The following is a 21,509-nucleotide window of genomic DNA, read 5'->3' as shown; positions in this document are numbered from 1 at the left end:
ATAATAATAATAATAATAATAATATGTTCATGAGGGATAGGAATTTATACACATAGCAAAAACAAGTGTGCATTGCATTTTAGAAGAAATGTGCATAATATACTTGGAAAGTGTTTTAAAGTTGTGGAGAAACAAGGATGGAAGAAACATTAAATTGAAAATAAAAGGAGAGTTACATTCATAGAATCATAGAATCATAGAATCCTAGAATCAAAGAGTTGGAAGAGACCTCATGGGCCATCCAGTCCAACCCCATTCTGCCAAGAAGCAGGAATATTGCATTCAAATCACCCCTGACAGATGGCCATCCAGCCTCTGCTTAAAAGCTTCCAAAGAAGGAGCCTCCACCACACTCCGGGGCAGAGAGTTCCACTGCTGAACGGCTCTCACAGTCAGGAAGTTCTTCCTCATGTTCAGATGGAATCTCCTCTCTTGTAGTTTGAAGCCATTGTTCCCTTGCGTCCTAGTCTCCAAGGAAGCAGAGAACAAGCTTGCTCCCTCCTCCCTGTGGCTTCTTCTCACATATTTATACATGGCTCTCATCATATCTCCTCTCAGCCTTCTTCAGGCTAAACATGCCCAGCTCCCTAAGCCGCTCCTCATAGGGCTTGTTCTCCAGACCCTTGATCATTTTAGTCGCCCTCCTCTGGACACATTCCAGCTTGTCAATATCTCTCTTGAATTGTGGTGCCCAGAATTGGACACAATATTCCAGGTGTGGTCTAACCAAAGCAGAATAGAGGAGTAGCATTACTTCCTTAGATCTAGACATTCATGATCATAGTGGTTAAACCCTAAATGAATGCAGTTGGGAGACAGGCAAGAGATAGAGAGCATGCAATAAGATTGAGAGTATAATAAAAGGAAATTATTGGCCACATTTGGTCCCTGATCCCAGCTTCCATGTTTGTGTTTGCGTCTTTCTGTCTAGGTGGAGAAGACAGGTTTGAGGTGGAAAGGGACACAGGTTGGATCAAAACCACAGGTTTGTCGTTGGAGAAGGAGAAGGAATACGTCTTGACTGTGATGGCGGCTGATCAACCTGGCCGCCAAGGCTCTCCTGCCTATATTTCTGTGTTTGCTGGCCGTCGACCCCCACAGTTCTCCAACACATCGTATGCTGCTTACATTCCTGAAAATACTCCACCAGAAGAATCGTGAGTACTAACAGGACACCTCTCTTTTTTGCTGTTCATTCATACGCAGGATGTGATCCTGGTGGCAGCTGCTCTTTACATTGCCTGTTGTAAACAGGTCCACGCAGCTGCAGTACATTTAGGTGGCATGAGGGAGTAAGCATGTGAAAAGTAAATTTTACATTAAGACAGTGAAAGAGTTAAAGGGAAAGGTGGAAAGAGTGAAATGAGTGAAAGAATTTGGGATAGATAAGTGTTGCCAGGCAACCAGGAGGAGATATCTCTGTGGAAGGTTAAGAGGAGATCACATTGACCGGAGGAGGAAAAAATGGCACAAAAAATAGTTTTGAGAGAGATTGTTTTGTTTTGGAACAAAGAAGAAGAAGATGTTTAAGAACACACGCAGAGAGAGACAGAGATGCTGAATTGAAGGATGCAGAAAGTGTTGCAATCCAGAGCAGGGAACGAGGCCCTAAGATAACTATCCACCACACTTGACTGTGAAAAACAATCCTTTTTTATTGAAGAAACAATGGTTACAAAATAAAGGAAAAATGCAAGTCAAAAGCCAGAGCAAAATCAGCAAACATGAATTTAAATGCACAAGAACAAAACCCAAAGCCACACTGCAAAATACTGGAACCTGTTTAGTGATTCACTAACCGTACTTGATATCCTAGAAATCTTCCCAAGCTATGGCCAGGGAACCCGGGAGAGCTGCCAAGTCTTCATCAATTCTGAAACGATGCCTGAACTGAGATAGTCAGCCCGGTGGAAGGCAATTAAAACCCAAGAATTGGTTCCGTGAACCGCCCCTCTTCTTTGAAGCCAATGTTTTTAATTCTTGAATTCGGGAGGATTGACGCAAATTGAGTGATTTACTTCTGTCTTCCCAAATTTGGCCCCTTCTGTTGTCATTACAGTTACCAGGTGCAGAAGGGAGTGAAAGGTCATGGCTTCCCTCTGAAACATTCTCATGAACACTGGTACTTTCATTTTCCAAATCTACAGAAGTTCCTTCCTCACTAATTTCAGGAACATTGGCATTTTCCAAACCTACAGCAGTTTCTTCCTCACTAATTTCAGGAGCATTGGCATCAAAAGGTACGTTTCCACTAGCATCAGTAAATATATTTTCATTAGCATCAGGAGGAACAAACAGAGAATCAGGTTCAAGTTCAAACTCAGGCTGAACCCCAACAGAAAGGAAAGTCAGGCAAGGAAGTTTTGATTGCGTGTGTGCATATTTGCACCAATCCGAGACTATAAAACCCATGATGTAGGAACAGTCAAACATGGCACTGTATTGATGCTTTCTTGGCTTGGCTTGATTGTAAACTGCCTCTTAGTATTTTTCTTCAGAATTAAACTATAGTGTTTTAATCTCCTTGTTGGAGCCCTTGGTGGCGCAATGGGTTGAACCCTTGTGCCAGCTGGACTGCTGACCAAAAGGTCGGCGGTTCAAATCTGGGGAGTGGGGTGAGCTCCTGCCTGTCAGCTCCAGCTTCCCATGCAGGGACATGAGAGAAGTCTCCCACAGGACGGTAAAACATCCCGATGTCTCCTGTGCAATGTCCTTGCAGACGGCCAATTCTTTCACGCCAGGAGCAACTTGCTGTTTCTCAAGTTGCTCCTGACACACACACAAATAATAATAATAATAATAATAATAATAATAATAATAATACTTTATTTATACTCCGTTACCTTCCTTCCTTCCTTCCTTCCTTCCTTCCTTCCTTCCTTCCTTCCTGTCTTTCCTTCTCTTCTTCCTTCCTTCTCTATCTCTTTCCTTCCTCCCCCCTTTTTCTTTCTCTTCTGCTCTTTTCTTCCTTCTCTCTTTTCTTCTTTCCATCCCTCTTTCTCTACATCTTCCCCCTTCCTTCGCTCCCTCTTTCCTTCCTTCTTTCCCTTTTTTCTTTCCTTCTCTCCCTCCTTCCTTCTCTAACTTTCCTTCCCCCTTATTCTTTCCCTCCCTCTTTCCCTCCTTCCTTCCTTCTCTACCTCCTTCCTTCCTTCCTTCCTTCCTTCCTTCCTTCCTTCCTTCCTTCCTTCCTTCTCTTTTTGCTTCCATGCTTCCTTCTCCCTTTCCTTCTTTCTTTCCCTCCTTCTTTCTTTTCTCCCCTTCCCTCCCTCTTTCTTCCCTTTTTTCTGTATTGTCGTTTAGCTTTTCATCATTTCGCTTTTGGGGGCTTTTTAAGTCTCTTCTGTTGTGTTTTTCAGTGTTTTTATGAGTGAAGGACACTCGTTGGACTGTTAGGTGTCTTGTGTCCAAATTTGGTGTCAATTCCCCCAGTGGTTTTGGAGTTCTGTTAATCCCACAAACGAACATGACATTTTTATTAATATAGATTATTACCTACAAAAGAGCAATGGTTAATTCAAATTATGGATGTAATGAACCTGGGTGAAGTGACCCAACTCTTAACAAGACACCCCGGGAGACCAAAGAACAGGATGGACTTGTGACCATTCAGAACGGAAAGGAAGTGAACCTGCCTTCACCTTGGATGCTCCTTCCGTCCCCTCCCAGATGAGTCTCCTTTGCTGCATGAATTTCCCATGTTTCATTGGCCTTCGGATGACTATTATCTTCTGAGCACAAGCTGCCTTGATGGAATGTGTTGCCTTTCCATTGAGAAAGATGGACGGATGACGCTGGGTCCATATGCGAGGCGATATCCATATGCATCGAGGACTCTCTCCCCCTTTTCAGGATAACCGCTGCTCTAATCTTACCAGCTGTTCGCTTGACCCATTAAAATCGATGGGACTTTGTTGAACTTTGGAGCCGATCTGACAACAATCTGTCATAATTTTGTGTGCGTGCAATCAGATTAAACCTAAATGGTTTACTATCCGATTTCCTGCCCATGCATTCCAAGAACGGCGGGTTTTCTGGCCGTTCCTTCGAAAGCAAAGCAGCATCACTGTGTAGGGCTCAGAATTGGCCAATTCTGTGAAGGTTGGGTATAAGTTTATTTATTTATCGTGTCAGGGCAACCAGTCAATTGTATTACATTTCTAACAGAACAAAACAAACAAACAGACAAAACACAGAATTTGCAAGCTTGGTAGTTGATTAAATGTCCTTGGACTAGTATCTGGCCCCTTGGAGTGCCTCTGGTGTTGCCACAAGGAGGTCCTCCCTTGTGCATCATGTGGCAGGGCTCAGGTTGCATGGCAGCAGGTGGTCAGTGGTTTGCTCTTAATAATAATAATAATAATAATAATAATAATAATAATAATAAATTTATTTGTACCCTGCTACTATCTCCCCATGGGACTCGGTGCGGCTAACATGAGGCCGAAGCCAAAATACATCTAACAACATCAATCTTGTTGTTGTTCATTCGTTCAGTCATCTCCAACTCTTTGTGACCTCATGGACCAGCCCACGCCAGAACTCCCTGTCGGCCACCACCACCCCCAGCTCCTTCAAGGTCAGTCCAGTCCCTTCAAGGATGCCACCCATCCATCTTGCCCTTGGTCAGCCCCTCTTCCTTTTGCCTTCCACTTTCCCCAGCATCATTCCCTTCTCCAGGCTTGGCTGTCTCCTCATGATGTGGCCAAAGGACTTCCACTTTGTCTCTAGTCTCCTTCCCTCCAATGAGCAGCCGAGCTTTCTTTCCTGGAGGATGGACTGGTTGGATCTTCTCGCAGTCCAAGGCACTCTCAGGACTTTCCTCCAACACCACAGCTCAAAAGCGTCTCTCTTCCTTCGCTCAGTCTTTGCTAAGGTCCAGCTCTCACATCCGTAGGTGACTACAGGGAAGACCATGGCTTTGACTAGGCAATGGATCTTGGTTGCCAGTGTGATGTCTCTCCTCTTTACTATTTTATGGAGACTGGACATTGCTCTCCTCCCAAGAAGGAAGCGTCTCCTGATTTCCTGGCCACAGTCTGCGTCTGCAGTCATCTTTGCGCCTAGAAATACAAACCCTGTCACGGCCTCCACGTTTTCTCCCTCTATTTCCCAGTTGTCAATCATTCTTGTTGCCATAATCTTGGGGGGTTTTTTTTATCAATAACACAACATCAATAAACAATCAATAAAATACAAATCATATAAATCACATAACAAAACAACTATCAATCGTGACATATAAACAGTTTTAAAATGTCTGGGCCAAATGTAATAAATTAAAATTGAGAATATGCTGACGTGAACAGGTAAAAAATATAAGTGGATAGGATTTTTCAGAGAGGAACGAGGGAGCAACAATCCATGCTAAGTCAGTATTAAAGTGCATTATGAGGGCATATTGTTGAGAGTTCTCCTATTCTGGGAGAGCACACTGGAACAACCATGTTTTCAGGCTCCTCCTAAAGACTGCCAACATTGGGGCATGTTGGATGTCCCTGGAAAGTGAATTCCAGAGTCGAGGGGCCACCACCGAGAAGGCCCTCTCCCTCGTCCCCACCAATTGAACCTGCAAGGGAGGTGGGAGCGTGAGCAGGTCCTCCCCAGGTGATCAAAGAGATCGTGTGGGTTTGTACACAGAAATGCGGGCACGCAGGTAGGCGGGTCCCAAACCATTCAGGGCTTTGTAGGCGAGAACCTGCACCTTGAATTGGGACTGGAAAATGAACGGCAGCCAATGGAGCTGGAACAGGAGGGTTGACCACTCCCTGTAAGGAGCTCCAGTTAACAACCTGGCTGCCACCTGTTGAACCAGTTGGAATTTCCGGGCCGTTTTCAAGGGTAGCCCCACGTAGAGTGCATTACAGTAGTCCAATCTGGAGGTGACTAAGGCATGGACCACCCTGGCCAGATCTGCCATCACAAGGTACGGTCGCAGTTGGCGCACGAGTCTTAATTGTGCAAAGGCCCTCCCAGCCACCACCGACGCCTGAGCTTCAAGTGTAAGTGATGAGTCCAGGAGGACACCCAGACTGCGGACCTGTGACTTCTGGGGGAGTGTAACCCCGTCCAACACAGGTTGCCACCCTATACCCCGATCTGGTTTGCGATCTACCAAGAGAACCTCTGTCTTGTTGGGATTGATCCTCAGCTTGTTCCTCCTCACCCAGACAGTCACAGCAGCCAGGCACTCGTCCAGCACTCGAGGGGCTTCCTTGGAGTTAGGTGGAAAAGAGTAGTAGAGTTGCGCATCATCTGCATAGAGATGGCATCCAACTCCAAAACTCCGGATGACCTCTCCCAGTGGTTTCATGTAGATGTTAAAGAGCATGGGAGACAGAATGGAGCCTTGTGGGACCCCACAGTTCAAAGGCCAGGGGTCTGAGCAGGGGTCTCCCAGCTTCACCATCTGGGATCGATCCTCCAGGAAGGACCGGAGCCATGACAAAACCGTTCCCCCAAGTCCCATCCCGGAGAGTCGTCCCAGAAGGATACCATGATCGATGGTATTGAAAGCAGCTGAGATGTCCAAGAGAACCAACAGAGTCACACTCCCCCTGTCCAGCTCCCAATAATGAGGATGATTATGATGTTTTTATATTCTTCCCTATCATCCAACTCAGGGCCGATTCCAACTTAGAGAAAGGCAAACATTCAATGCCTCCGTAAAACAACAAGTACCAACATAATAATCCAAAATAACCTCACATGTGAAAACAACTTAGAACCTCACATTTATAAATTAAATAAAATCAATCAAAATTATATAATGACATAAAACCTGAGCATAAAACATCCACATTGATTTACAGGAGCCAGCTAAAGTTCACAAAGCTCTGTGGGTTGATTGTGTGACCAGTGATGATAACTGGACTAACGTGGACTAACAGAGCTAAAATACAATAATAGTTCTCAACCAGAGGTCTGGGAGTAGTTTCTCACTATCTAATCCTCCTCCTCTTTGTATACTAGTGAGTAAAAATAAGTCTTCAGAGGAAAAGTGTTCTTGCCATACATCAAGGGAACCACTGACCGCAGAGGGAAGCTAATGAGGAAACACAACATACAAACCACCTACAGACCCACCAAGAAAATCCAACCAATGCTCCGTCCAGCAAAGGACAAGAGGGATCCTCTCACCTCTGCAGGAGTCTATTGCATGCCATGCAGCTGTGGACAAGAAGCCTCCATAGGGACCACCAAATGCAGCATTGCCCAAACACGAATCAAGGAACATGAAAGGCACTGCAGACTACGTGAACCAGAGAAATCAGCCATAGCAGAGCACCTGATGAACCACCCTGGACACAGCATGTTATTTGAGAACACAGAAATGCTGGATCACTCCAACAACTACCACGTCAGGCTACACAGAGAAGCCATTGAAATCCACAAGAAGCATGTGGACAATTTCAACAGAAAGGAGGAAACCATGAAAATGAACAAAATCTGGCTTGTTGTTGTTCATTCATTCAGTCGTCTCTGACTCTTCGTGACCTCATGGACCAGACCATGCCAGAGCTCCCTGTTGGCCGTCACCACCCCCAGCTCCTTCAAGGTCAGTCCAGTCACTTCAAGGATGCCAGTATTAAAAAACTCAAAAGTTACAACAGCAAAACAACAGAGGGGAAACAATCAGGCACATCAAATCACCTCTCAACAAAAGATTCCCCCAGGCACTTCCAAGCCATTAAATGCTAATCAAGGTGGTCAGTTGAAACATTCACACCTAGCTCCAGCAGACAAGAGACCTTTGTCCCACCCTGGTCATTCCACAGATATATAAACCCATTTTTCCTACTTCCAACAGACCTCACTACCTCTGAGGATGCTTGCCATAGATGCAGGCGAAACGTCAGGAGAAAATGCCTCTAGAACATGGCCATATAGCCCGGAAAACCTACAACAACCCTAAGTCTTCAGTTGTTTATTTTGAAGTAGATGAGGAAGGGGACCACCTTGATTTCTTTAGGGAGGGGGTTCCAGAGGTGGGTGTGATCACGGAGAAGGTCCTCTCTCTCTCTCTCATTCCCACCAGCCATGCTTGAGATGGGTGTGGTGGGACCAAGAGCAGGGCCTCCTCCGCTGACCTCAGAGCCTGAGCTGGTTTGTAAAAGGAGATGCCGTTGGTCAAATAGCTCAGGATTATAACTGATGTTGGATTTCACTAAATGTTTTAGATATTTAAAATCTTTTGTATACATTCTGTAGCTTAAACTGCTTTTTGATTGTTTCTCCCAGTTTCTGTTCCTTCGTCACATCCGAATGTGATACGTTAGCAATGAGTTAGAAATTATTCTTAACCATTCTTTTTCCATCCAGATTTTTGACACTGTCTGCTTTGTCACACCAAAACGAATCACTGAGCTATAGCCTTGTGACAAATCCAAATGGGCTTTTCGGCATCAATGAAGTAACGGGGAATTTGTACCTCAGTCGAAATATGGATTACGAGAGCGACCAGCACCAGTTCCTCCTTGTGGTCCAAGCAACAGAAGACCCAGGGCAGCTGAGCAGTACGGTTGAGGTGAGTGCTCCTTAGAGTCCATCCCTATATCTATCGTCTCGTCTCGTCTCGTATCTATCTATCTATCTATCTATCTATCTATCTATCTATACCAGTGGTTCTCAACCTGGGGGTCGCGACCCCCAGGGGGGTCATTTGGCTATTTCGGAGGGGTCACGAGGCTGCCTCCTTTGGCCCCAAACCTCTGCAGCATTTTCTTTTGGTCATGGGAATTCTGTATGCCCAGTTTAGTTCAATTCAGTTGTTGGTGAAGTTCACAATGCTCTTTAATGGCATGGGAACTATATATCCAAGCAACTGCAACTCCCAAATGCCAGGGTCTATTTTCCCCAAACTCCACCAGTGTTCAAATTTGGGCATATTGAGTATTCGTGCCACGTTTGGTCCAGATCCATAGTTGTTTGGGTTCACAATGCTCTCCAGATGTAGGTGAACTTCATCTCCCCTAAATGACGGTCAATTCCTCCCAAACCCCTCCAGTATTTTTTGTTTTACATGGGAGTTCTGTGTGGAGGTCTCCGTGGTCTGTGGAAGTCAGAGCTGAATCGGTTGTAGGTACTGCAAATCCCATCATCTGTTTTCCATACTCCCCCAAACATATTTTTCTGATTTATCATGATACTTTAATTATGTTGAATTTGTAACAATGAAAACACATCCTGCATATCAGATATTTACGTTACAATTCATAACAGTAGCAAAGTTACAATTATAAAGGAGCAACGAAAATTTTATGGTTGGGGGTCACCACAACATGAGGAACCATATTTAGGGGTCACGGTGTTAGAAAGGTTGACAACCACTGATCTATACATACATACACACACATATATACATACCACCCCAGTGGGGTCATTCCTTGATGGTAAAAGGCTCCATTAATGCTTAAATAGATCTTCCAGAGAGGCCCTGCTCTCGGTACCACCACCTTCGCAGGCACGTTTGGTGGGGACGGGAGACAGGGCCTTCTCTGTGGTGGCTCCCCAGCTATGGAACTCTCTCCCTGGAGACATTAGGTCTGCCCTCTCTCTCCTGTCCTTCAGGAAGCAGCTAAAATCCTGGCTTTGGAGCCAAGCATTTGCAGATTGATGGCGACCTGATATAGACGAAGAGTTATTTGCCCACAATGTTCTAGACTGAGTTGGATGGAAGTGCATCTCTTTTAACTTTTGGATGAGAGCCAGTATGGAGTCGTGTACTTGGTTCTGGAGATCAGGGTTCGAATCAGCCATGGAAACTCACTGAGTGGCCTTGTGCAAGACACACTCTCTCAGCCTCAGAAGGAGTGAAAGGAAAACCCCTCCAAACAAAGCTTGCCAATAAAGCTCCATGATCTTAGAGTTGCCATAATGTTGTGATCGGAGTTGACCCCCCCCCCCCAGGATTTTGTGAAACATAGTTCAAAATCAAGGAATTCATAGTTTTGCCAAGGACACCAGGCTGGAATGATCCCATAATCCCCTATCTTTCCTCCTTTTTTTATGGACGGACTTTTATGGACTTTGGGGGGGGGGGGGGCTAATGTGACTTCCTTTTAGACCCTGCATGATTCCCCCTTTTCCTATGAACTCTGTGTATGCTCCCTTGCCCAGATCCTATACCCTATATGTATGTATGTCTATATTAGAAAATATAAAGGAAAGCAACCTTTTCATGAACCAACAACTCATGGCTCTTGGAGTTTTCAAACTTCCTGGGCTGATAATCCCCTGACAAAGGACTCAAGCAGATCCATTTGCATGGACAATAAGTAAATGGCTCTATTTATCTGGACCTCGGAGGGCTGATAGCCAGGCCATCCAGAACAATGGAGTCTATGGACATACTGGATCACCCAACACAAAGGATATCTCTCCATCTGTGAGGAACCGGGGATTTGTCATCCGTCTCCCTGCTGTGCCACATCCTGTTCTCTTGAAACTAGCATCTACTTCATCAATGAACTCCATATCACAGGACAGTGTAACAAAGGACCTGGCCTCTCGGGGCCAGACAAAGAATGTTAATTCAAAGAATCAAACAATAACCTAGGCCAGGCTTGAGAGCCTAAAGCTATCACCCAGCCATTTGGCAAACACCAGCCATTCTTAATCCAGTCAACTAGACATTTCTTCATTGTTTCCCTGTTGCCCGCTGCCCTTCTACCTCATTGGCTGAGCAGCCAAAAGCAGGGCCAGGGTCCTGCTTCGGTTGCTTCTACCCTGCCCTTCTCACTCCGGGGGGGACTCAGGGCAGCTTACAAAAGCGAGGCACAATTCGATGCCCGCAGTACATAACAATAGTAAAACAATAACATCAGTTAACAAAACAGCAGCTTTAACAATAACATCAATTAACAGGAAACAGTAATTATTATAAGGCAAAAACACCCATAAAATCAATAAAAGCGATAAAACCAATATAAACCATTTTCCTCATTAACGGTCAGCGCTTCACAATCTCATAGTTCAATTCCAATTCCACACTTATCAGTCCACCATTGGATCTCCTCCTGGCTTGCTGACATCACAGTCCACCATAACAAAGCCAGCTCAGGGGAGTGGGGGTGGGCATGGGAACTTTTGAATCTGAATGGTATATATATTGTATCTCTCTGCCCAGTAGGTATGTCGATTTTGTTGGCGGGCTACTGTGTTCTGTCTTCCAGGAGCTTGGTTTGCATTGTCTTTTAGCTGCATGGGATAGCATTCCTTTGCATTTCCCCAGGGTTGCTATAGACCCAGCAGCACCCTGGAAGTTAAACAGCATCAGAGTCTGGAAAGCCAGGCTGCAGGCCCTCTGCAGTTATTGGTTTAGAAAGTATCTCTTTGGGTTTGGAGTCCGTCTTTTTTCCTGGGCTTGAGATCTCCATTTTGGAATCTCCCCTGCCTCCTTCCGTAGAAAAAAGAACCTCAGATGTGCTGTTGGTCAGGCAGGGAGCTCTGAAAAACCCATTGTGAGTACTATTGAGTTATAGAGTGAGAAATATTAAGATATTGAGATAGTAATTGAGTAATTGAGTTATAGAGAAATAGAGAGAAATAGTTATTGAGTACTATTGAGCATTACTTCATCTCCAAAACTGACCTTGTGCTTAGATAGGGGAAGACCTGTTCTTTCTAACCAGAGCAGCTCAGGGTTAGGGTGAAAGATCCCAGGATTTTTTCTACCATTTGGAGAAAGGTTACCTCAGCAATTGAAGAAAAGGGAAAGAAAGAACATCTCTATGGTTTCTCAAATTGACTGTTTGTGTTGTAACTTGATCAAGCTGTGCCAAGTCTGCCAAGGACTTTGGAAATAAAGATTTTGTTGATGTTCATATCTTGACTGGCATCAGTTGCTGAAAGTGTTGAGTTATTGCTTCAAAGAAAGACCCCCAGCAGTTCGCCCAGATAAAGAGAGAAGCACATCTTAGTTTTAATGTTATAGCGTCTGGGTGTGACGACACATACTGCAATCGTCATCCTTTCCAGCTGGAATGAAATAAAAGCTTGGTGGCTTTCTCTTCAACTTGGTGAGATTTATTCTGAAATACTGGCTTCTTTTCTCACCAAACAACCCACAATGGTTGAATCTCTCTATCCACAGTCACTCTAAATTGCTCGACAACAGAGTTTGTCTTAGAGTTGCCATAAGTTAGAAACAAAAACACATAGTAATAAACTTCAGTGAGTCCCAGACTGAGAAAAACATGACATATACAGATGATGATGATGATGATGATGATGATGATGATGATGATGATAGCAGCTGTCATGCTACTAAATGTGCTACTTTTTTTCTCATTTTAGGTTTGGGTTGTAATCACAGATGTGAATGATTGTGCGCCAGAATTCCAGCAGTCAATTTATACCAAAGACAATGTTCCCGAAACAGTGATGGTAACAACGGCACTTCTACAAGGTTAACACCATTCTTTTTTCCCTTCTAAATGGGACATTGCACATCATGTTGTTAGGTTTGGCCGATCCAAAAAGCAGGCATGTTGACTACTCTTTCAGTATGTTGTGCTCTGCCCTGAGTCCCCTTCAGGGTGAGAAGGACAGAATATAAATCTTTCCAATAATAAATAAATAAATAAATAAATAAAAATTAAATAATAATAAAGTCAATTTTATGCGCCAAGGACAGTGGTTACTTATTTATTTATTGGTGGTTTCTGTTTTTGGTAGTCTGCTTGACCGATCCCTCACGAAATTTGAGACACGTTCTGATTGGGCGCCTCATTTTCTGTCCCGACAGTGTCAGCCAGCGACTGTGATTCTGATGAAAACGCGGACATCCTGTATTACTCCCTGAGCCCTGATTTCAGCATTTCCGATTCTGGCGCCATCTTCCCGGCAACGCCGTTGGACTACGAGCGCCCCAATCACCTCTATGAGTTCATCGTTATGGCCGTGGATAAAGGAGACCCTCTGAGGACCGGGACGGCAACCGTCAGGATCCGTATCTCAAACATCAACGATGAAGTGCCCAAGTTTTCACAACCAGTGTAAGTCCATACTGGGCAGTTTTGGATTCCAGTTTGTCTCCATTTCTGAAAACATTAATCCAAGGCACGAGTATGCAATCATAAACTCCAAGAGTACAAACCGTGAAACAAGAAATATTTAAGCATAACTCTTCCAAGCAAGGCTTCCATGAAACAAGAACGAGAACTTAACTTGATTCCAAACGATGCTTCATCTGGCTACATCTCCTGAGGTTTCCCCCACAGCTGTGGCAGGCATCCTCAGAGGTTGTGAGGTATTTTGGAAACTAAGCAAGTGGGGTTTACATATCTGTAGAATATCCAGGGTGGGAGAAAGCGCTCTTGTCTGCTTGAGGTGAGTGTGAATGTTGCAGTTGGCTGCTAGGCCATTCATTGCGCATCAAGCTGGCTCATTCACACTTGCCTCAAGCAAACAAGAGTTCTTTTTCCTACCCTGGACATCATTCCACAGATACACAAACCCCATTTTCCTAGTTTCCAACAGACCTCAGAACCAATGAGGATGCCTGCCATAAATGTGGGTGAAACGTCAAGAGAGAATGCTACTGGAACAAGCCATACAGCCCGGAAAACCCACAGCAACCCTGGGATTCTGGCCATGAAAACTTTCAACAACGCAATCTACCTATCTTCTAAGAGTAATTTCTATTTGGCTGTGCCTTTGTATATGTCTGCATGCGTGTGTGTGTATCTACCAACCTACCTACCTACTTATCCATCCATCCATCTATTGGGTTGTTGTAGGTTTTTCGGGCTATGTGGCCATGTTCTAGAGGCATTCTCTCCTGACGTTTCGCCTGCATCTATGGCAAGCATCCTCAGAGGTAGTGAGGTCTGTTGGAACTAGGAAAAAGGGTTTATATATCTGTGGAATGATGACCAGGGTGGGACAAAGGACTCTTGTCTGCTGGAGCTAGGTGTGAATGTTTCAACTAACCACCTTGATTAGCATTTGATGGCCTGGCAGTGCCTGGGGCAATCTTTTGTTGAGAGGTGATTAGATGCCAGTTGAAACATTCACACCTACCTCCAACAGACAAGAGTCCTTTGTCCCACCCCAGTCATTCCACAGATATATAAACCCCCTTTTCCTCGTTCCAACAGACCTCACTGTTGTATCTCAGGCTAAGATTCACCTTGCTGTCTCTGACAAACCAGCCAAACTTGAGAGGTAGAAGTTTATTGTGAGGTTTTCCAAACAATCAGAGTATAAGCAGTAAAAAGATCAGTAGTACAAGGTAAAAATCCAATAAACTCCCTTTAGGTCAAAGCAGGAGACTTGAAGCAAAGAGGCAGAGTAAAGTCCAGGAAATAGCATGAGGTTACATGAAGCAGGCTTTTCCCAAGCCCCAAGCCCCAGAGCCGGAGCCAAAGCGAGCCATTTTTGCAACGTTGGAACTGACACAGGATCACTTCCAAGGCAGGTTACTTATACGTTAAACATCAAAACATCAAGCATCAAACAAGCAGCTAACGAGCAATTTTCCCACCAACAGATGAGCTCAACACTTGGCTGCAAGTCGTGAACTCTCTCCTAACACCTGGCCAGCGTGACCTTGTTTCCCACCCAGTGTCTTATCAGCTAAATTCCATTCTTGTGAAAACAGCGGCCTGTCTCTAGTTGTGTCTCTAGCTACATGAGAAAACTGAAAGTCCACATCTGTCCTCTCATTCCCATCATGCTGGTGCTCTGTACTCTCATGCCCATCATGCTGTTGCTGCTGCTGAACCACAACACTCACAACCTCTGAGAATGCTTGCCATATATTCAGACGAAACGTCAGGAGAGAATGCCTCTAGAACATGGCCATATAGCCTGAAAAACCTACAACAGCCCAGTGATTCCGGCCATGAAAGCCCTCGACAATACATATCTATCTATTGATTGGATGGGAGGAGAGAACTTTTTGGAAACCAATTTCACTATGTAACAAAATTTGAAAAATGTTCTGTTTCTGGTTTAAAAGTGTCATTTCCGGTTTAATTGTGTGGTCCTTACTTTAAAAGGAGTTCTTCCACGCGAGAAACTTGGCTTTTGTGGCAGCCACAAACTAGGTTGAATTGGTTGAGACTCAATGATGGGAAACTCATTGAAAAACTAGAGCAAAATGTGCTGCAGGATATCCTAATAAACCTTTTCCATGTTTTTATGATTGAACCAATTAGGAAATAATGACCCAGGAACAAAAAATGTGTTACATCGTGTTTTCCTTTTTGATTCAGGCAGGCTTTTAAAGAAGCCTTTTAAGGATCATGTCAGGGGTTGCTGTGGTTTTGAGTTTTGAATATATTTTATGGGTTTTGACTGAATTTTAAAATTCAAATGACATTTAATTCTGGGTTGTTGTAGGTTTTTTTGGGCTATGTTGTAGAGGCATTCTCTCCTGACATTTCGCCTGCATCTATGGCAAGCATCCTCAGAGGTAGTGAGGTCTGTTGGAACTAGGAAAAGGGGTTTATATATCTGTGGAAGGACCAGGGTGGGACAAAGAACTCTTGACTGCTGGAGCTAGGTGTGTTCGGGCTATATGGCCATGTTCTAGAGGCATTTTCTCCTGACGTTTCGCCTGCATCTGTGGCAAGCATCCTCAGAGGTAGTGAGGTCTGTTGGAACTAGGAAAATTGGGTTTATATATCTGTGGAATGACCAGGGTGGGACAAAGGACTCTTGTCTGCTGGAGCTAGGTGTGAATGTCTCAAATGACCACCTTGATTAGCATTTGATGGCCTGGCAGTGCCTGGAGCAATCTTTTGTTGAGAGGTGATTAGATGTCCTTGATTGTTTCCTCTCTGTTGTTTTGCTGCTGTGATTTTAGAGTTTTTTTTAAATCCTGGTAGCCAGATTTTGTTCATTTTCATGGTTTCCATTTAATTCCGCTTTAATGTTTGTATATTAGTAATTTTCATATGGTACTGAAATGCTTTTAGCACAAAACAAACAAGATCACTGTGCTGGAAGGATGAAAGGGAGGAAGGGAAGGATGGAAGGAGAAAGAGGGAGAGAGGAAAGAGGGAACGAAGAAAAGACAAAGGGAAGGAAGGACAGTAGGAAAGAAGCACGAAAGGAAGGGAAGGGTGGAAGGAGAATGAGGGAGAGAGGGAAGAAGGAAAGACAAAAGGGAAGGAAGGATGAAAGGGTGGAAGGGAAGGATGGAAGGAGAAAGAGGGAGAGAGGAAAGAGGGAACGAAGGAAAGACAGAGGGAAGGAAGGCAGTAGGAAAGAAGGACGAAAGGAAGGGAAGGATGGAAGGAGAAAGAGGGAGAGGGAAGAAGGAAAGGCAAAAGGGAAGGAAGGATGAAAGTGTTTAAGGGAAGGATGGAAGGAATGGATGGAAGGGAAGGAGGAAGGAAATAGAGAAGGAAGGAAGGAGGGAAGGAGAAAGTGGGCGAGAGGGAAGGCGGGAAGAAAGAGGGAAGGGAAGGAGGAAGGAAAGACAGAATGAAGGAAGGACAAAAGGAAGGAAGGAAAAGATGGAAGGAGAAAGAGGGAGAGAGGGAAGGATGGAGGAAAGAGGGAACAAAGGAAAGACAGAGGGAAGGAAGGCAGTAGGAAAGAAGGACGAAAGGAAGGGAAGAATGGAAGGAGAAAGAGGGAGAGAGAAGAAGGAAAGACAAAAGGGAAGGAAGGATGAAAGTGTTTAAGGGAAGGATGGAAGGAATGGATGGAAGGGAAGGAGGAAGGAAATAGAGAAGGAAGGAAGGATGGAAAGAGAAAGAGGGCGAGAGGGAAGGCGGGAAGAAAGAGGGAAGAGAAGGAGGAAGGAAAGACAGAATGAAGGAAGGACAAAAGGAAGGAAGGGAAAGATGGAGGGAGAAAGAGGGAGAGAAGGAAGGAGGGAGGAAAGAGGGAACGAAGGAAAGACATTGCTATTGTTTTAATGTTATTGTTTTGCTTTATGAGTTTATTGTTGTATTTGTTATACTGTTGTTTTATTGATGTGTTGGCCTTGGCCTCTTGTAAGCCGCACCGAGTCCTTTTGGGAGATGTTAGCGGGGTATAAATAAAGATAATAATAATAAGGAAGGAGGGAAGGACAATAGGAAAGAAGGATGAAAGGAAGGGAAGGATGGAAGGAGAAAGAGGGAGAGAGGGAAGAAGGAAAGACAAAAGGGAAGGAAGGATGAAAGGGTGGAAGGGAAGGATGGAAGGAATGGATGGAAGGGAAGGAGGAAGGAAATAGAGAAGGAAGGAAGGAGGGAAGGGAAGGAGGAAGAAAAGACAGAATGAAGGAAGGACAAAAGGAAGGAAGGGAAAGATGGAAGGAGAAAGAGGGAGAGAGGGAAGGATGGAGGAAAGGGAACAAAGGAAAGACAGAGGGAAGGAAGGCAGTAGGAAAGAAGGACGAAAGGAAGGGAAGAATGGAAGGAGAAAGAGGGAGAGGGAAGAAGGAAAGACAAAAGGGAAGGAAGGATGAAAGTGTTTAAGGGAAGGATGGAAGGAATGGATGGAAGGGAAGGAGGAAGGAAATAGAGAAGGGAGGAAGGATGGAAGGGAGGAAGGATGGAAGGAGAAAGAGGGAGGGAGGAAAGAAGGAAGGAAGGAGGGGAGGGAGGATGAAGGAAAGACAGAATGAAGGAAGGACAAAAGGAAGGAAGGGAAGGATGGAAGGAGAAAGAGGGAGAGGGAAGAAAGAAAGACAAAAGGGAAGGAAGGATGAAAGGGTGTAAGGGAAGGGTGGAAGGAATGTATGGACGGGAAGGAGGAAGGAAATAGAAAAAGAAGGAAGGGATGGAAGGGACGAAGGATGGAAAGAGGGAGGGAGGAAAGAGGGAAGGAAGGAGGAAGGAAAGACAGAATGAAGGAAGGATAAAAGGAAGGAAGCAAAAGATGGAAGGAGAAAGAGGGAGAGAGGGAAGGAGGGAGGAAAGAGGGAACGAAGGAAAGACAAAGGGAAGGAATGAAGGACAATAGAAAAGAAGGACTAAAGGAAGGGAAGGATGGAAGGAGAAAGAGGGAGAGAGGGAAGAAGGAAAGACAAAAGGGAAGGAAGGATGAAAGGGTGTAAGGGAAGGATGAAAGGAATGGATGGAAGGGAAGGAGGAAGGAAATGGAGGCGGAAGGAAGGAGGTAAGGGAAGGAGGAAGGAAAGACAGAATGAAGGAAGGACAAAAGGAAGGGAAGGATGAAAGGGTGGAAGGGAAGGATGGAAGGAATGGATGGAAGGGGAGGAGGAAGGAAATAGAGAAGGAAGGAAGGAGGGAAGGGAAGGAGGAAGGAAAGACAGAATGAAGGAAGGACAAAAGGAAGGAAGGGAAAGATGGAAGGAGAAAGAGGAAGGAAATAGAGAAGGAAGGAAGGATTACAACGTAATTACAAATGTCAGAAATGGGGGCTCACTAAAAGAGTTTTTAAAGGCCAAGGGAAAAGCACGTTTCTTGGCACACCTTCTAAAGGCAGAGGGAGCGAAGCCCGAGAATAGCTGGGAGGGGAGCGCATCCCACCGTTTAGTCTGCCTTGGAGGGCCAAGGAATTCTCTCGCGACGCAAGCGAAAGGCTTTGAATCCTCAGGCCCTTTGAAGTGCTGCGTGTTAGTTGTCAAAGCGGGATGTACACGGAGACGTGGCAGTGTGCCGTGATCAAGATGCCAACTTGTCAGCAGGATCCTTCTCCAACAGCCTTCGCTCTGTTCCCCCTTTGCCCCCTCGGTTTTTTGTACAATCTTCACATTGCCAACAGCATCCCATTTGCACCGAGCATTGGTTGCACAAGGAGAGTCTTTGGAAGAATGGATGGGCAGTTAATATTTTTTCCCCAACCAGCCATCATGTGGATAGTTGGAAGCAGAGCTCTGCCTTTCCCCACATTTTTTTCTTCCTTTTAGTGTTATTTTGTAGTTAATGCATATCATTTGGTAGCTAATTGTTCGGCAGCTTGTAGTTAATTTCCACTGGCCACATAGGACAGTTTTTGTGTATTTCTTTTAGGTTCTATTTTGTTGTCTCTCTCTCTCTGTCTCTGTGTGTGTCTCTCTTTCTCCACACACACATGCACGCATGCACGCCCACACACACACACACACACACTAGCTATCCCCTGCCATGCATTGCTGTGGCCCAGTCTGCGTATATGTGTTTTGTGTGTGTATATATATATATGTGTGTATATATTTTTGTATATGTGTATATATGTGTGTTTGTGTATATATGTGTGTTTGTGTATATATGTGGTTTTGCACATGCGTTGTAATGTATTTTTGGGTTTTTTTGTTTTTCAGTGTTTTTATGAGTGATGGTCACTCGTTGGCCTGATAAGTATCTTGTGTCCAAATTTGGTGTCAATTTGCCCAGTGGTTTTTGAGTTATGTTAATCCCACAAATGAATATTACATACACACACACATATACATACACATATATATAGACATACACACATACACATACATACATACATTTACTGTACAGCAATTACTGACAACGAAATAGGATCATGATTAAATTAAGAGACGCATTGGTCTGTATTGGTGGCCCAATACTGTGAAATGTATATGTTTGTGTTTTATATTTTAATTGGAATATTGTTGTTTTAATGATGTTGTTGTAAACCGCAATGAGTCGCCGTTTTAGGCTGAGATATTGGCGGTATACAAGCGTACTAAATAAAAAATAAAAAAATAAATAAATAAAATATATGTATGTGTGTGTGTATATATATATATATAGAGAGAGAGAGAGAGAGAGAGAGAGAGAGAGAGAGAGAGACCAGCTTCATATTATGTTGTTTCAAGATGTTCAAGTATTATGCTATAAATACATATTTTCATAAGTAAAACAGATTGGAAAGAAATCAACATATAGCTTTTCTAGCAGGATGCTCTATATCATGTATGGACAAACCCAGGCCCAGAGTCCGGATGCGGTCCCTTAGGCTCTTTTCTCAGGCTCTCCTCTCTCTCACCATCCTATCCTTCCTTCCTTCTCTCTTTCCTTCCTTCTTCCCTCTCTCTTTCTCCTTCCCTTCCACCCTTTCATCCTTCCTTCCCTCCCTCCTTCCCTCTCTCTCTCTTTCTCCTTCCTTCCTTCTCTTTTGTTGTGGTTCAGCACCAGCATGATGGGAATGAGAGTAGTGCAGATGTGGGCTTGCAGTTTTCTCATGAATCTAGAGACAGGCCTGTGTCTTCACGAGAATGGAATGTAGCTGATAAGTCAGTTGCTGGGAAGCAAGGTCATGCTGGCCAGGTGTTGAGAAGGAGTTCATGGCTTGCAGCGAAGTGTTGAGCTCATCTGGTGGGAAAACTGCTCGTTAGCTGCTTGTTTGATGTTTGCTGTTTTGATGTGCAACGTATAAGTAACCTGCCTTGGAATTGATCCTGTGTCAGTTTCAACGTTGCGATATGGCTCGCTTTAGCTCCGGCTCGGGGGCTTGAGGCTTGGAAACAGCCTGCTTCATGTAACCTTATGCTACTTCCTGGTTTTTACTCTGTTGCTTTGCTTCACGTCTCCTGCTTGGACTCAAAGGGATTTTATTGGATTTTTTACCTTGTACCACTGATCTTTTACTGCTTATACTTTGACTGTTTCAATAAACTTCCTACCTCACAAGTTTGGCTGGTTTTGTCAGAGAAAGCAAGGTGAATCTTAACCTGAGGCACAACATCTTTTGTATTTCCTTTCTTCTCTTTCCTTACTCCTCTCCCTCTTTCTCCCTCCCTCAATTCCCTTCCACTCTTTCATCCTTCCTTCTCTCTTCCCTTCCCTTCTTTTGTCTTTCCTTCATTCTGTCTTCCCTTCCTCCTTATCTCCCTCCCTTCTCTCCCTTTCTCCTTCCATCCTTTCCCTCCACCTTTTGTTCTTTCCTTCCTTCCCTCTTTCATCCCTCTCTCCCTTCTTTACCCTTTGTCTTTCCTTTCTTCTCTCTTTCCTTTATCCTTCCATCCATTCCTTCTATCCTTCCCTTCCACCCTTTCATCCTTCCTTCCCTCCCTTTTGTCTTTCCTTCCCTCTTTCTTCCCTCTCGCCCTCTTTCTCCTTCCATCCATCCTTCCCCCCTTTCATCCTTCCTTCCTTCTCTATTTCCTTCCTCTTTCCCTTCCATCCATTCCTTCCATCCTTCCACCCTTTCATCCTGCCTTTCCGTTTGTCTTTCCTTCCTTCCCTTGTTCTTCCCTTCTTCCCTCTCTCCCTCTTTCTCCTTCCATCCTTCCCTTCCTTTCGTCCTTCTGTACTACTGTCCTTCCTTTCATCCTTCCTTCCCTTTGTCTTTCCATCGTTCCCTCTTTCCTCCCTCCTTCCCTCTCTCCTTCTTTCTCCTTCCTTCCTTCCATCCTTCCCTTCCTTTCATCCTTCCTTCCCTTTTGTCTTTCCTGCCCTCATTCTTCCCTCCTTCCCTCTCTCCCTCTTTCTCCTTCCATCCTTCCCTTCCTCCCTTTCACCCTTCCTTCCTTCTTTCATTCCCTCTTTCCTTCATCCTTCCCTTTCTCCCTCTTTCTCCTTCCATCCTTCCCTTCCTTTCGTCCTTCTTTCCTACTGTCCTTCCTTCCTTCCCTTTGTCTTTCCTTCGTTCCCTCTTTGCTC

General features: G+C 44.6%; 1 protein-coding gene across 1 annotated transcript in view; it reads left to right on the top strand.

Moving 5' to 3' along the window:
• LOC132783217 (neural-cadherin-like) overlaps window positions 1-21,509 on the top strand; it is a 195,624-nt gene that overhangs the window by 54,875 nt on the left and 119,240 nt on the right. Inside the window, exons 3-6 of the mRNA XM_060788311.2 lie at window positions 932-1,157; window positions 8,323-8,527; window positions 12,298-12,409; window positions 12,749-12,998. Coding sequence (XP_060644294.2) covers window positions 932-1,157; window positions 8,323-8,527; window positions 12,298-12,409; window positions 12,749-12,998 — 793 coding nt within the window. The remainder of the gene's footprint in view (window positions 1-931; window positions 1,158-8,322; window positions 8,528-12,297; window positions 12,410-12,748; window positions 12,999-21,509) is intronic.

Source organism: Anolis sagrei, chromosome 8, assembly GCF_037176765.1.
Source record: "Anolis sagrei isolate rAnoSag1 chromosome 8, rAnoSag1.mat, whole genome shotgun sequence".
Lineage (NCBI taxonomy): Eukaryota > Metazoa > Chordata > Lepidosauria > Squamata > Dactyloidae > Anolis > Anolis sagrei.
This window is presented reverse-complemented; position numbering and strand designations above follow the sequence as displayed.